The sequence below is a fragment of the Nothobranchius furzeri genome, chromosome 13 (genome assembly GCF_043380555.1).
Source record: "Nothobranchius furzeri strain GRZ-AD chromosome 13, NfurGRZ-RIMD1, whole genome shotgun sequence".
Taxonomy (NCBI): domain Eukaryota; kingdom Metazoa; phylum Chordata; class Actinopteri; order Cyprinodontiformes; family Nothobranchiidae; genus Nothobranchius; species Nothobranchius furzeri.
The window spans coordinates 55,336,288-55,353,058 of NC_091753.1; the positions used below are offsets into that span (position 1 = coordinate 55,336,288).

Consider the following 16,771-nt stretch of genomic DNA (forward strand, 5'->3'; position numbering starts at 1 on the left):
CAAATCTGGTATCTCAGAAAATTAGAATATTCTAAAGGCCAATGAAAAAATGTTTGTTTCTCTAATGTTGGCCAACTGAAAAGAATGAACATGAAAAGAATGTGCATGTATAGCACTCAATACTTAGTCGGGGCTCCTTTTGCCTCAATAACTGCAGTAATGCGGCGTGGCATGGACTCGATCAGTCTGTGGCACTGCTCAGGTGTTATGAGAGCCCAGGTTGCTCTGATAGTCGTCTTCAGCTCCTCTGCATTGTTGGGTCTAGCGTATTGCATCCTCCGCTTCACAATACCCCATAGATTTTCTATGGGGTTAAGGTCAGGCGAGTTTGCTGGCCAATCAAGGACAGGGATACCATGGTCCTTGAACCAGGTGCTGGTGGTTTTGGCACTGTGTGCAGGTGCCAAGTCCTGTTGAAAGGTGAAGTCTGCATCCCCATAAAGTTGGTCAGCAGCAGGAAGCATGAAGTGCTCTAAAACTTCCTGGTAGACGGCTGCATTGACCCTGGACCTCAGGAAACAGAGTGGGCCAACACCGGCAGATGACATGGCACCCCACACCATCACTGACGGTGGAAACTTTACACTGGACCTCATGCAACATGGATTCTGTGCTTCTCCGCTCTTCCTCCAGACTCTGGGTCCTTGATTTCCAAAGGAAATGCAGAACTTGCTTTCATCAGAAAACATAACTTTGGACCACTCAGCATCAGTCCAGTCCTTTTTGTCCTTGGCCCAGGCGAGACGCTTCTTGCGCTGTTTCTTGTTCAAGAGTGGCTTGACACACGGAATGCGACACCTGAATCCCATGTCTTTCATGAGTCTCCTCGTGGTGGTTCTTGAAGCGCTGACTCCAGCTGCAGTCCACTCTTTGTGGATCTCCCCCACATTTTTGAATGGGTTTGTCGTCACAATTCTCTAAAGGGTGCGGTTATCCCTAGAGCTTGTACACTTTTTTCTACCACATTTTTTCCGTCCCTTCGCCTGTCTGTTAATGTGCTTGGACACAGAGCTCTGCGAACAGCCAGCTTCTTTAGCAATCACCTTTTGTGTCTTGCCCTCCTTGTGCAAGGTGTCAATGATTGTCTTTTGGACAGCTGTTAAGTCAGAAGTCTTCCCCATGATTGTGGTGCCTTCAAAACAAGACTGAGGGACCTTTTAAAGGCCTTTGCAGGTGTTTTGAGTAAATCAGCTGATTAGAGTGGCAGCAGGTGTCTTCTATATTCAGCCTTTTCAGAATATTCTAATTTTTTGAGATACCAAATTTGGAGTTTTCATTAGTTGTCACTTATGAATATCAAATTTAAATGTAATGAACATTGGAAATACATTGGTCTGTGTGCATTGCATGAATATAATGTACAAGTTTCACGTTTTGAATGGAATTACTGAAATATTTTCAACCTTTTGATGATATTCTAATTTACTGGCCAGCACCTGTATGTAGTGTACAAGCGTGATAATCATTTGTGTGCGGGGCAGCATGTGAGTGACCCTGATCTGGGGGTTAAGTGGCCTGGAGATAAAAAAAAAAGAGGAAAAAATAAATAAATAAATAAATAAATAAATAAGAAACGCAAGTAAGGTTGTAAATGACAGCTTTTATTTTAGAAACATATGGATATACATATACATAAAATCAGATAGCTGCTAAACAGTAAAATCGAAACAGATCTGCAGAAAATAAATATATAAACTATTTCTCAGAGCGCTCTCAAAAAATTGCAATTGGATTTGCGCTAATGTTACATAAGTCCTGCTTAAAAGCGTAGTAAGCAATAAATTCTGAAAATAACCAGTGCAGTGTTAAATAAATTCTGTGCTTAAAATATTATATATATATATAGAGAGAGAGAATAAATAAGTGACGAACTGACTTACTTTAAAAAAAAGACTGTGACAAACAAAGAATGTCGTCTGTGCCATGTGAATGAGTGGATGCGTGTCTTCTTGCATGAGCTGCTTTCGCTGGATCTTCTGAATGACTCAGTTTTTAATAGAGGGAGCAGCTGCTTGAGAAACAGGGTGCGGTCCATGATTTTGCTAGACGGTTAGTTAGTTCAAGAGACTGTGGAAACAATAGAAAAAGAATTTATCGTTAGTGTGAGGACAAGAAAATCCCTTAAAATACAAAAGTTGTATGGTCGTGGTTATAAAGGAAGTATTTTGTCTGATTATGGGCCGTGGAGTCAGCTGGACTCCCTCGCTCTCACAGTTTTTCTGTGTAACATGCAGTTTTAAGCAATTTGTGACTTTAGAAAGGATATTTTTCGGTGTTTTGGACGTACCTTAAGGCTTCTGGTTAGGGTATTCAGGAGATCCTTCCTCTCGGGCAGATCTAGTGAGAATGACTGGAGTTTCAGCCTGGGGACCTGACTCCACCCACTTTTACACACAGGAGTCCCGCAGTCTAAAAATAGCACAGGGTACTGCGAAAAGCAGCTCTGAACCTCTCAGGATCATCTTTATGAAAACCATAAAATTAACAAATAATCAGTCAGGAAATAAAATATTTGTTAAATCTTGCTATAAAACAAAATCCAATAATTGTCTTACCTCAACTTTAAGAACCATTAACGTTAATGGCTGGATTTTGAGATGCTGAATAATGAAAAAACAGATAAACTAAGTATTATTTCCTGTAACCTGGCTAGAAACTGTACTAGGCTGTTTTGAGTTAAAAACTGGTAGTTATTTTCCCAAAATAAAATAGATAAACAAAAAATGAAAGGAGGGATCTTGCATTTGGGATAGATTGTGCCTAAAGTTTAAAACCTGTGTAGAACCGATTTGACGATTCAGAAAAATTGTGCATAGGAAGTAGTCTAGATTTACCTTTGAGTCAATAAAGTCGACTAAATATTAGAAACCATCGTTGATTTTGATTTGTAAAAGAGAAAGTTCTGTCATTTTAACTCAATCAACATATTTAAGGAAAACGTTTGCTGTGCATTGTGGCAGGCATGAACTTTACTGGGTGGGCCTGTCACAACCAGCTGCAAAGAATGTTTGGCTCTGACTTCTATACAAAGAGAACCTGGAAGCCCTCACCAAAGAGAACCTGGAAGCCCTCACCAAAAGCTGTGACTCATAACATAAAGACGGGGAGCACTACAAGATGGACAAAGAGGCAGAAACTTATTTGCCCTGCTGCTGATGAAACAAAGTACAAAAGGGGGAGCATGTGTGCTAACATGTGAACTTTAATCAATGACGGTGGTCATCCTGGACTTACAAAGAGAGGCTCAAAAGAGACTGTTTCCTATGGTTACACCCAGTAAAAGAGTGCTTGCTGCAGTCAGGTAATGAACAAGGCTTTTTGGCAACAACCAGTTGAATTGATGAAATGTCAGAACTGTGGAAAATTTACTAAACTACTGTAGAACATAGTTAACTGAGAAAGTTAGCCTAAAAAAAGATAATAATAATATCAATAAATAAATAAATAATAGGATTAGTAACCTGGATTTCAGCCCAACTCACCATTGGACGTCAATATAATCTTTATTGTCTTAGGATTCTCAGCTGCAGCGGACATGCAGTAAAGCCTTATTTTCTTTTCAAAAAGTCATTCATCGGCGTCATCACTTATCTTCATTAGTTAAGGAAACGGTGTCTATTTATAAGTCTAGGAGAACGCTTTAGGCTTCAACAGTTCTCTCCTTCGAGCAAACATGCGCAAATTTCCGGACAGTTTATAGTAACGTTCCATCCCATTCCATTCATTGCATAAAAATAAACATTAAATGAATAATTTGGCATTCAGCTGACTAAATGATTCATGGAACATCTCATCCGAGACAATAGTGAGGTAGTAAATAATGTTACAAGATATTGAATAAATGGTACCCCTCATTCGATAAAAATTATGTACACATTTTTTATCTTGTGAAATCTTTAACATAATATTTTAATTGGCCTTTTTGACGACAATTGGCTAAAAAGTCTTTAAGATTATCATCACAGGATGGCATGATAAATAAATAAATAACATAAATAAATAAATAGATAAAAATAAGAGAGAAAAAGCAAAATTAATTAAATGAAACGTAATAGTCATAAAACGTTAAATTGATCTAAAATCTGTCATTCAGTGCCACTGGAAAAAGGAAGAGGATAGGGGAGTATCTCTTAGCACAAATCACGTTATTGATTTAGCAATGCAGCTTAATTTCAGATGCTTTAAGGATGATACTAACTTGTGTTATAGATGGAGGAGTAGCACAGAAACACTTCTAGATGAGGAGATAAGGAAAAAAACTGCTGATTACCAATACTATGCACAAACAAACCTGTAACTGCAGTTTCGTTATTTATGAATTAACCTTAAGTAGTGAATTAATTCTTAGGATTTCTTGTGCGAGTAGTGTTCCTAAAAAAGAAAGAAAGAAAGAAAGAAAGAAGGTAAGAAAGACAGGTAGTTTAGGTAAGGGACAACCTGAAACTTTTTGGTTGAATTGATAGTAAAGTGATTGTCCTAATTTCTAATTGGAGAGATCACATCGCAACGTGAGTTTAGAACAGCAGTTATGGGAAGTTTTGTTGGATTAATTTGATTACACGCTTTAGGTCCTATTTTTTCTTTCCACTGATTTAGCGTTAGGTTAAGTATTTCACACTTTCGCTTCAGTCTGACATTTGCTTGGTGTGTGAGGGCACAGAGACGTGTATGGACCGTGTGTTTGACTGTGTTTGTCTTGTTTGTTTGCTTATTTATCTATATGGGCATGGCCGAGCCTTGAGAAACATCAACAAAGACATTGGACTATTCTGAGTAAATTAACCAATTCAAATTCAAATTCAGGATCCTGAAACAATTTGGTTATAACCTCTAATTGATGAAGGACATCTTAAGAATTCATTGTACAAGGCATCATCTCCAGTGTTGCTGGAACTGTTATAAAACCCATGCATGGTTGTATATTTTAGTTTGATCATTTATACTCATTGAATTATTGTTGTTTGCTTTATGTTTTAATTTCTTTGTAATTTTTTTCTCTGTGACACAGGTGGAGATGCTGGTGGCAAAGTGGATCCCACTCATTTCTTTCTCCCACACACATTCTTACTCTCTCCCTCTCTCTCTGTGTATGTGCATGTGTATGTGTTTGTGTGTCTGTGTGTCCATGTCGTGATGTCACTATACCTTTAATTGCGCTTGCTGTTTGTAACTGTATGTGTCTGATGTTGAAGGTATCAGAGGCTAGGGTCAGTAAGAGCTAGGACATTTTTGTGCATAACCTTTAATCCCTAGGCGATCGGTTCAGGGAACTTCTGGTCCGGCCGGAGTGTGAGCCTTCCTACCAACTATCTGCCGAGATCAAGGACTGCACAAGCCGAGAAAGCCTTCATTGGACCAAAACTACACACACGAAGAGGCTTCGCCTTCGGTGCCAGGCGTCTGGGTCCTGCTAAAAGTCACCAAAAGGAAGTGGACGGAACCGAGGTGGACCGAGCCATACAGGATCACGGAGAGGACGTCACACGCTGTCCGGCTGGACGGGAGGAGCCTAACCTGGAAGAGAAGCAGCCGACATCTGCCTGACCAGAAAAAGTACCCAAGGACCAGGACGAGAAGCAGCTGACATCTGCCTAACTAAAAAATAAAAAAAAAAAAAGGATCACAGACTAAAACCTGGAAGAGAAGTTGCTGACTACAGTAGCGTGCCAAGCTGCCACCACATCCTGCAGGACGAGAATCTTGACATCATCACCCCCTGCAGCTGCCTGGAGCCAGTGAAAGGACCTCAACAGGGGGAAGAAGTAACCACCCTATGAACATTCTACAAGGGTTCTATTTAACACCCTCATTTATTTTACAAGGGTTATATTTTATACCCACTACTCATTTTATATTATTATTCATTTACCTGTTTAGTATTAGATATATGTTTACACTCATGGCATTCCCAAACTCAATTCTGAATGCACATATTGATCACCACTGCCATCTCTCCTCCACCTGCTGACCCAATTATCCAGATGCCCTTGTTACTAGCCAATCCTAAAATCTATTTGGGAGGGGAACCCTCTGATGAAAGTGATGACTCTCATGATGAAGAAGATGTTGTTAGAGTGTGAGAATATTGAGTGATTTCTGTAACAATCCCTTAAACTGTTTATTTCTATGAGTTTTTTGATTGTGTTGTTTTTATTTCTTTTGATCATTGATGTCCTAGGCATGCACACTCTATGCCAACAGGCGTTCGCCCCAAAATTGAGATATGACAAAAGGGGGGACATGGGGGAATTTTCCCTATAAACATATGATAATTAGGGTTTTTCGCCCTCATATGGAGTTGCATGCGATCCATACATGTTGTGACATGTTCAGTTGAAAGTATAATCATGTTTTTTTTTATTAGTTTACTGCTAGAGATATGAGAAAATGTAATCTGATTGATTGTTTGTATTGGTGTTGTTTGTATTGGTGTTTTAAAACTCTGCTTATTATATTCTTTTTGATGGAATTTGGAGTTGTTATTGTTTTGATTTCCTACATCTTTGTTGAACTCTTAAAAGAGTTCAAAAGGGGGATTGAAAATATATGTAACTCTCATATAAGCTCTTTTATTATTCATTCTTACATGCTACTCTTTTCATTATGGGATCATGTTATAATATAAAGGCCTCTCTGTGTTTCTCTCCTGCACAAGCTCTTAAAACAGCTGCAGGAACTCCAAAAGGGAGTGAGACATTGCAGTCTCTTCTTGTACCAGGTTACCAAGGATGTTTCTGCTTATCTTAAGAATTACAAGTTCTTGTGACATGTTAGATCCTGCCTAACAAGGCAATATATATATATATTTACCTTATAAGCTCATTTTATTATCTATGCTATGGAAACTCGCTCAGATACTCAAGGCCTTCACACAAAGATTAATAGCTGTGTATCTTCTCCTGCACAAGAGAAAGGAGTGTGCACATTCCATCTCCACTCAGTGCCTCTCGGTACCAGTGAATGTATCTTCTCCTGTCATGAATATATCAGGATGTTCCTGGTAATCTCAAGGAAACTGTCCGCTAACAAGGCTGTTATTTTCACCTGTCATGATCATTGACGTATGTACATGGCAAACTGCGTATGTAACATTCCTGTAATCTTCAATAAAAATCAGCCGTTTTCAGTAGAACGGCGAGAGTCTGTCCGAAGCAACTGACGGGAGCAGGTCGCGGGACCGGCTGTATGTTGCAAAGGCTCTCCCCCTCATGAGCGGTGAAACAGTGAATGGACTTCTGATCATTTGTCTCCACGTTCTGTCAACTTAAAAGGTGTTTAACTCCATCTTCTCCGTACCCGTGCTTGGTCTAGCAGAAGAAAGACCAACAATTTATTAATGTACAATATTTCATTTTTTAAAGCAAAATGTTTTCCTTTTTATCAGCAAAGTCTGACTGAACAAACTAAGTTTAACCAAATTTGAATGTTCCGTTTCAGGTTTCAGCTGGAGCTACATCATTCTTCAGGCTCTGATTTGTTTGTCTGTAGGATAAAACAACTGTAAGACAGGCACTTACCAGCTGTAGTTTAACAACAAAAACGCTGGAACTGTAGGAAAAAGGTTCAACTGAGTCTTGAATAAAAACTGCTGTGATGAAAAGCTCTCTAGTGATTGTGCTCCATTCATAGAATCAGCCCTAACTCGGATAAGCAGTTGCAGTGGTGTGAAAAACTATTTGCCCCCTTCCTGATTTCTTATTCTTTTGCATGTTTCTCACACAAAATGTTTCTGATCATCAAACACATTTAACCATTAGTCAAAGATAACACAAGTAAACACAAAATGCAGTTTTGAAATGATAGTTTTATTTAGGGAGAGAACAACATCCTGTAGCCAAGCATGATTACTGCCACACCTGTTTCAATCAAGAAATCACTCAAATATGAGCTGCCTGACACAGAGAAGTAGACCAAAAGAACCTCAAAAGCTAGACATCATGCCAAGATCCAAAGAAATTCAAGAACAAATGAGAACAAAAGTAAGTGAGATCCATCAGTCTGGTAAAGGTTATAAAGCCATTTCTAAAGCTTTGGGACTCCAGCGAACCACAGTGAGAGCCATTATCCACAAATGGCAACAACATGGGACAGTGGTGAACCTTCCCAGGAGTGGGCGGCTGACCAAAATTACCCCAAGAGCGCAGAGACAACTCCTCCGAGAGATCACAAAAAACTCCAGGACAACTTCTAAAGAACTGCAGGCTTCACTTGCCTCAATTAAGGTCAGTGTTCACGACTCCACCATAAGAAAGAGACTGGGCAAAAATGGCCAGCATGGCAGATTTCCAAGACGCAAACCACTGTTAAGCAAAAAGACATCAGGGCTCGTCTCAATTTTGCTAAGAAATATCTCAGTGATTGCCAAGACTTTTGGGAAAACACCTTGTGGACTGATGAGACAAAAGTTGAACTTTTTGGAAGGTAAATGTCCCGTTATATCGGGCGTAGAAGTAACACAGCATTTCAGACAAAGAACATCATACCAACAGTAAAATATGGTGGTGGCAGTGTGATGGTCTGGGGTTGTTTTGCTGCTTCAGGAACTGGAAGGCTTGCTGTGATAAATGGAACCATGAATTCTACCGTCTACCAAAACATCCTGAAGGAGAACGTCCGGCTATCTGTTCGTCAACTAAAGCTGAAGCGATCTTGGGTGCTGCAGCAGGACAATGACCCAAAACACACCAGCAAATCCACCTCTGAATAGCTGAAGAACAACCAAATGAAGACTTTGGAGTGGCCTAGTCAAAGTCCTGACCTGAATCCTATTGCAATGCTATGGCATGACCTTAAAAAGGCGGTTCATGCTAGAAAACCCTCAAATAAAGCTGAATTACAACAATTCTGCAAAGATGAGTGGGCCAAAATTCCTCCAGAGCGCTGCAAAAGACGCGTAGCAAGTTATTGCAAACGCTTGATTGCAGTTATTGCTGCTAAGGGAGGTCCAACCAGTTATTAGGTTCAGGGGGCAAATACTTTTTCACACAGGGCAATGCAGGTTTGGATATTTTTCTCCCTAAATAATAAAAACCATCATTTCAAAACTGCATTTTGTGTTTACTTGTTATCTTTGACTAACGGTTAAATGTGTTTAATGATCAGAAACATTTTGTGTGACAAACATGCAAAAGAATAAGAAATCAGGAAGGGGGCAACTAGTTTTTCACACCGCTGTGTTTAGATTTACAGGAAACCGATCTGATGTTTTAAATCTCCTCCCATCTGAGAAAACAACAAAACTTTACCTTATTAAACAAGTTCAACAAATTAAATCCGATTTTATGATAAAAGGTGTACTTACTATTTGAGTAGCTTCTTTATCAAACTTTTTTTTTTCAGACTACTTTTTCACATATTAAAGTAAAGCTATTGGACTACAATCCTTGGCTCCTCTACCCTCCTCCAGAGCTGGTGCACATTTCTCCTGTATCCCAGTAATCTGTATTATTTATCACTGATCTCCACAAAAACACAAAATAAATCAATGATTGAATGTCTCACTAAAAGTGAGTTTCCTTTCATTAGGTTTGTTTTAATTGGTGAACCTTTGTTCATTGTTGTGGGTGGTGTTCCCAAAACTCGTGAACAAATCTTTTGGAAACAGTGGTTATACGCATAACCTAACACTCCCTTTCAGTCGATTCACTTGGTACAATGAAGGTACTATGGGACATCAAGAAGCACCCCATAAGCAGCTATCAAACCTGGGCTTAGAACGCAATTTAAGATGCCAATTCAGAACCAGCAGAAAGAAGTTGATGAGCTTCAGAAGAGGCCACAAAAACCAGATGGCAAAACTGCATGAAAGTGTTGGGTTCAGCCCAGCTAGCAGCTGAGCTAACGTCACCAGCGCCCCTGAAGTGGCCACACCTTTAGTCGAGTGCGCTCTGACCCTCAGGGCAGGGCAGGGCAGGGCAGGGCAGGGCAGGGCAGGGCAGGGCAGGGCCGCCCTGCAGGGCAGGGCAGGGCAGGGCAGGGCAGGGCAGCCCTGCAGGGCAGGGCAGGGCAGGGCCGCCCTGCAGGGCAGGGCAGGGCAGGGCAGGGCAGCCCTGCAGGGCAGGGCAGGGCAGGGCAGCCCTGCAGGGCAGGGCAGGGCAGGTCAGGGCCGCCCTGCAGGGCAGGGCAGGGCAGGGCAGAGCCGCCCTGCAGGGCAGGGCAGGGCAGGGCAGGGCTGCCCTGCAGGGCAGGGCAGGGCAGGGCAGGGCAGGGCCGCCCTGCAGGGCAGGGCAGGGCAGGGCCGCCCTGCAGGGCAGGGCAGGGTAGGGCAGGGCAGGGCCGCCCTGCAGGGCAGGGCAGGGCAGGGCCGCCATGCAGGGCAGGGCAGGGCAGGACCGCCCTGCAGGGCAGGGCAGGGCAGGGCCGCCCTGCAGGGCAGGGCAGGGCAGGGCAGGGCAGGGCAGGGCCGCCCTGCAGGGCAGGGCAGGGCAGGGCAGGGCAGGGCAGGGCAGGGCAGCCCTGCAGGGCAGGGCAGGGCAGGGCAGGGCAGCCCTGCAGGGCAGGGCAGGGCAGGGCAGGGCCGCCCTGCAGGGCAGGGCAGGGCAGGGCAGGGCCGCCCTGCAGGGCAGGGCAGGGCCGCCCTGCAGGGCAGGGCAGGGTAGGGCAGGGCAGGGCCGCCCTGCAGGGCAGGGCAGGGCAGGGCAGGGCCGCCCTGCAGGGCAGGGCAGGGTAGGGCAGGGCAGGGCCGCCCTGCAGGGCAGGGCAGGGCAGGGCCGCCCTGCAGGGCAGGGCAGGGCAGGGCAGGGCAGGGCAGGGCCGCCCTGCAGGGCAGGGCAGGGCAGGGCAGGGCAGGGCCGCCCTGCAGGGCAGGGCAGGGCAGGGCAGGGCCGCCCTGCAGGGCAGGGCAGGGCCGCCATGCAGGGCAGGGCAGGGCAGGGCCGCCCTGCAGGGCAGGGCAGGGCAGGGCAGGGCCTATGGTTTTGAACCAGACCGTTCAGCACTTGCAGCAATGAATAAACCCTCAAAAATAATTGTATTTTTGTTAGCTTGGTAGGATAATTACTTCCTTTTGCTTGTGAATGAACCCTCCTATGATGCACCATTTGGGATGATCGTACCTCAGCCCCCTTCTGTGAACACTTTCGTCGTGTTGACCGCTTCAGGTCTTCTGTTGCCTTCAAATAAAGGAAAACATTAGACACAATAAAAAGATCATAAACAACCACAGACCAACATGATTGGACTCTTCTCAATAAAGATGAGTATTTATTTCTACTGATTCTGTTTGAATTCATTTTTGGCTCCAAGTAAAACTTGTTCCCAGCATAAGATGGATTCCACGAGGACTTCCTCTGGTTTCCGATCCCATTTGTGGTCTTCATGGACAGGATCTGAAGTCTTCAATCCACAACTTACAGACTCTAAAGAGGTTAGCAATTGAGTACGCCGCAGCTGGGATGAGAGTTCACTCTTCCAAACCAGAGGCAATGGTCCTTAACTGGAAAAGAGTGGAATGCTTGTTCCAGGTTAGGAGTGAGCCCGTCTCCAGATGAGGAGTTTACGTGTCATGGCATTTGATTTGCTAGCGATGGTGCAATGATACAAGAGATGGATCGACACATCCGGGCATCTTCACTAATGAAGTCCGCAGTGAAAAAAAATGAACAGAGCAAAATGGCAAAGCTCTTGAGGGGTTTCCGCCAGAAAATGAGTTAAGGCTGGCGGATTTGGCCATGGGGGGTGGGGGTCGCGCGCTCCATCCCGCAGCGCTCCTCTGTGAGAGCGGGGCTGGGTTGCACATGTTCCACTGCTGTTTCTCACCAGTATCAGCTGATGGAGGGCTCTAGTTTCGTTGCGCCATTCGTGTCAGCGGACAAGGTAGGGTCGGGGAGGGGGGCGTGGCATGACGCTTAGGCCTGGTGGGCCGCCAGGCTTATAAAGCACTGGGGGAAACCTCGTCTTGAATTACTGGCCCACCAACCTCCAAAACCTCATCAATGGTCAAGAAACGAGCAAGATTCTGGAACCAGGTGGCCAGGCTTTAGAGCAGGGAGTCCCAAAGTGTGGTGCGCACACCCCTGGGGGTGCGCGAGCTGTCGCTAGGGGGTGCGCAAGGTGAAAAGTAATGGCTGCGGAGCTCAGAGTCTGTCAAAAGTCACCATTAGTGTAGCCAGAAACTCATTTGTGGGTGGGCTTAAGAAAATGGAAGTGGGCCCAATAAATGTAATTGAAAACAAGTAGTGTGTGTGAGTGTGTGTGTGTGTGTGTGTGTGTGTGTGTGTGTGTGTGTGTGTGTGTGTGTGTGTGTGTGTGTCCTCCGCACATGCCCTAGCTCAGGGGTCGGCAACCCGCGGCTCTTCCATCTGATGTGGCTCTCTGTGATTGTAAAATAATGAATGGATATTTAAATAAAATGCTTTATATTTTACTGCATAAATTTTACATCTCTAAGCTAATTCCAAATGTAAAGATTGTCTGCGTAAACCTGAACAGTTCCAACCCGGTCTTACTGTGAGACCGGGTTGACACGTCACGCTTGTGCGTAATCATAGGCGCTTTCTGAGCTGAAGACGATGTGAGATTCTGGGATTCTCCTCAGACGCCACATTGGAGACAGGAACAAGCACAATTCAGCCAAAGTTTCATCATCAGGGAACATTTTCTAAGTGACAAGTCTCTCTGAGAGACCGGGTTTGGAAAACTCTCGCTTCAGTGGAAGGAATCTTCCCGCATGCGCTCTGGTTCTGCAACGCGCTCCAAGCCCCTCTCCACATCTTCAGCTCGCGGTGCACCTTATGTACGCGCTGACAGTGAGCTGCGCTGAGCAATGTCCAGCTCAGATGTTCAGATGGGAATCTTTTCTTGAGTGATGTAGCTACATCTGCGATGTGCGAAACGAATAAAATGTCAGTTTGTCTGCATGCGTCGGGGTAATTCTTTCTATTCTTTCTCCGTCAAAATAAACGGCCACGTACGAGAACTGTCCGGTCAACACAAGTCCTGCTTTTAACTGTTCTGTTTTCTTGTGAAAATTGTTACAAATTTAACTTGATTAACACCAGAGCCAGGCGGACTGCACCGTTATCTCCGTCACTGTAAATGAGGGAAAAACAAAATGATCGGATCCTTTTCTGACCTTCCCCACCTACAAAGTTTACTTTAATTACAACAGTCAAACGTGACAGAGCCTGGATTTGTATTGTGAACAGTCTAAACATGTTTTAAAAAGAAACGTGTGACAAAAGTGGCACCTGCTCAGTAAAACCATCAACGGTGAAAAATATCAAAATATTGTCGGCAGAGACGGGCTACAACTTCTGGATCCACTTCATATAAATCGTTTTATTGATTATCGTCTTATGAAAGATAACTTTGACGTACACGAGCGACCGGTACCGGCTGCTGTCACCTGTTGTGATTGGTTAAAGCAGCTCTCTGCTGTCTGAGGGTAGGCCCCGCCCACAATGCCGCGGCTGCTGCGGTGTTTTCTTTACTGTGGGAAACGGGTAATAATGGCTCTTTGACGGGAACAGGTTGCCGACCCCTGGTTTAGCGTGACGTCTGATATATATATATATATATATATATATATATATATATATATATATATATATATAGCCATGCCCTGATGTGGGGCTGGGGGGTGCGTCAACATGGTCGGAACATAGAAGGGGGTGCGCGGCTAAATAAGTTTGGGAACCACTGCTTTAGAGAAAAGGCGAGAAGCTCCATTATCCAGTGAGAGCTGCAGCTCCTCCACACTGAAAAAAGTTAGAGTACAGTAGTCCCTCCCTGTGACGTGGTTCCCCCACCCGATGGTAAACATAAGGCAACAACAAATAGACATTAATGAAAATCCAATCAGAAAATGGAAAAGACAAACGGAAATAATCAGATATTGGGACAGCGGGATTAGACAAGAAAAGCACCAATAACAGTCAAGCTGGCTGCTGTTTGAACAGTATGCCAGTAACAGTTGGACAATTTATGTCTAAAATGTCCATGGCTGGGAGGAGAAACATTAAATGTGACAATCTGAAAAGTTTTTGCTCGGCGAGTCCACATCCAGGGTCTCTTTTGGTTTTAAAAGTTACAATGATAGCAGCGAGCTAGTATTGTCACGGTAACCGGTGTAGCGGTACACCCCGGTAAAAAAGTTGACAATAATAATAACCGTCTTGTTTTTTAAAACATATATTATCTCGGTGGGTTACCGTGGCTGCGGTGTAGGCGTGGTGACCCTTAGCCACCGTATCATCTGCTGAAGTTGCCGGCGGCACATACACGCTTTGTTGTTTACAACCAAAACTTTCTTGAATCTAAAGCTGAAATAATGGCCAAAGGAGGAGACGGCAGCGCTCAGGAGGACATTTATTATTCCTCAAAGAAGACAAAGTCGGAAGTACGGGCATCTTTTGGATATTTGAAGAATGCCGAGGGACAGTTTATAGAAGACAGCTATCCTGTTTGCAGCACGTGCAGAAAAAGTGTCTGTGAAAGGCAGCAACGCTTCAAATCTCATGACACATCTGCGTGACCATCACCCACAACCCTACAGTCAACGCAAGGCAAGCTAACGTTAGCATTTTAGCTAAAATACGTGATCCGAGGATTTGGGTTGAGGGAGAATGCAACGAGTCGCTATATAAAGCAGCCGCAGCGCCGCTACCTGCTTATAAACCGTGTCGCGGACACCGCCATGTTGAAATGACGCTATGCATTACGGGACTCCCAGGGGCAGATAAGAGTTGGTCTCTCTCCGAGAATAATTATGAATTTAACAATGATTACTGCCTGATGACATTTTCCCACATCTGCAAAGCTCACTGGAACACAAACCGAGGACAATATTTTCCTGATATAGGGTTTATTACTCGTGTAAGTGTAAAAAAGTATCTGATTAGAAGGCTACTTGAGTACTGAGTATCATCTGGTCTAATTTTTTTTAAATGATGACATCAAACAGACATAAAATAAGAAGTTATGGGCAAATATTGGTATTTTAAAGACTAAAGGGGAAAAACGTAAACAAATAAACAACATAATTACAAAATAACACATTTTAGGCAAAATTTAGACACAAACTGACGACAGTATTTTCCTGATATACAGGATTTATTTAGTTGTCTGAATATGTAACACGTTTAAAAAAATACCGTGATAATACCGAAAACCGTGGTAATTTTGGTCACAATAACCGTGAGGTTAAACTTTCACACCGTGACAACCCTACAGCGAGCAGGACAGGAGTGGACTGCTGAACCTGAACAGAGCGCACAGAGTGGCACATCTGGTTGTTTAATCGTCTTCGTGGTGCTGCTATTGCTGTAAAATAATCAGCATCCATGTTTTGAGAGGAAAAACATTCAGGCAGCTCACTTTCGTCAGTTAGTTAAGGGGAAAACCAATAAATACACGTAAGCCCCACGGTAAACGAGGGACCACTGTGTGGAGTGTCTGCCTCCTGTTTGATTTCCGGACAGGATTTTATATCCTTTCTGGCTCGTCAGTTGCTCTGGATTCCCGGGAGCAGCTGGATAGTGTCACTGGGAAGAGGCGTGTCTGACTTTTCCTGCTAGAACCGATACCCCTGCAACCAGATCTTGGATAAGCGATGAAATACAATATCCACCTTTAGGTAATTTAGTCACACACAAGTTTAAAGTTTAGGGCTGAGGTGAGTAAAAGAGCCAAACCCACAAGCCTACCTGAAGCAGGTTGATAGAAGACAGAAAAGCTTGGTTCTGTTTGATGTTCTCCAGGCGCTTCAGTTCATACTCAGAAAGCCCTCCGTAACCATTCTGTCAGGCCAAAACGAAAACGTTACACACAAACCTCCAAGCACAAAGACAGAGCAGTGTTTCTGTACTTACAGATGTAGGTTCCACAACACTGTTCTCTGTGTCATCTTCATCCTTTACCTGCTTTTTCTCAGCATTCTTCTCTATGGGGGATTTTGGTTTCTATTGAGAGAAAAATTTGGTGGTGAAAAAAATCAAAAACAACCACATATGGAAAGTCTATTCCACTCCAGTCCTCGAGGGCTGCTATCCAGCATGTTTTAGTTGTTTCATTGCTCCAGCACACCCCATTCAGTGTGTGTTGAAGCTGGAAGCCAACTAAAACATGCTGAAAAGTGGCCTTGACGTGGAGCGAAATCGTCCAGTTTCACGTACTTTCTTTTTGCTATTTTCTGTTATGACCGGAGAGTAACAAAGGCGTTTGGGAGCCGCGGGGCGTCTCAGAGAGGACCGTCGCACTGGTGCCTCGGGAGTCAAGTCCTGCATGACAATTAACAAGAAACCAAACGAGGCTGTGAGCAAAAGAAGCGAACACTACAGCTCCGCTACCCCTTTCAAACTTCAACCGGGTTTCGTTATTCAACTCAAACTTTTAACGGCAACACGCAACAGAACGGTTAAGCTAACAAGCTAGTTTACTGTACCTTCGCTGCGGCTTTTCGTTTCCTTGCTACAGACGACATGTCGGTACACTTAGAAAGTAGCTGTTTCTACTTGCGACCAATTCAAGCAACAGACTTTTGTTTCGCAGCTGCTTCCCCTAATTCTTCTATGGAAACGGTTCGCGCCACGAGGAAGAAAGTTTTGTAACAAGCCCCGCCTTCAACTTTACGAAACACAGTTTCTGGGACCTCATTGGCTAGCAGCTGAACCTTGGAGGCCGTCCAAGACAGAACGTAGCCAATGAGCGTATTATGTTGTTGATTGACAGCAGAACCTTGGGACAGATTTTTGGTTTATTTGTCGCCACCACCTGGCAGAGATGTGCAAATGCAGCTCCAAGAAACATGCTTGATTTATTGAAACGTTAATTT

At 43.9% G+C, this 16,771-nt stretch overlaps 1 protein-coding gene across 1 annotated transcript in view; it reads right to left on the minus strand.

Annotated features, from left to right (window-relative positions):
- Positions 1-2,074: 2,074 nt before the first annotated feature.
- Positions 2,075-16,771, minus strand: part of LOC139062533 (ral guanine nucleotide dissociation stimulator-like 1) — a 34,704-nt gene continuing 20,007 nt past the window's right edge. The window contains exons 7-11 of the mRNA XM_070543638.1: positions 16,113-16,217; positions 15,810-15,899; positions 15,645-15,737; positions 11,055-11,111; positions 2,075-2,600 (exon numbers count right to left, since the gene is read on the minus strand). Of these exons, the coding sequence (XP_070399739.1) occupies positions 2,526-2,600; positions 11,055-11,111; positions 15,645-15,737; positions 15,810-15,899; positions 16,113-16,217 (420 nt within the window). The 3' untranslated portion in view covers positions 2,075-2,525. The remainder of the gene's footprint in view (positions 2,601-11,054; positions 11,112-15,644; positions 15,738-15,809; positions 15,900-16,112; positions 16,218-16,771) is intronic.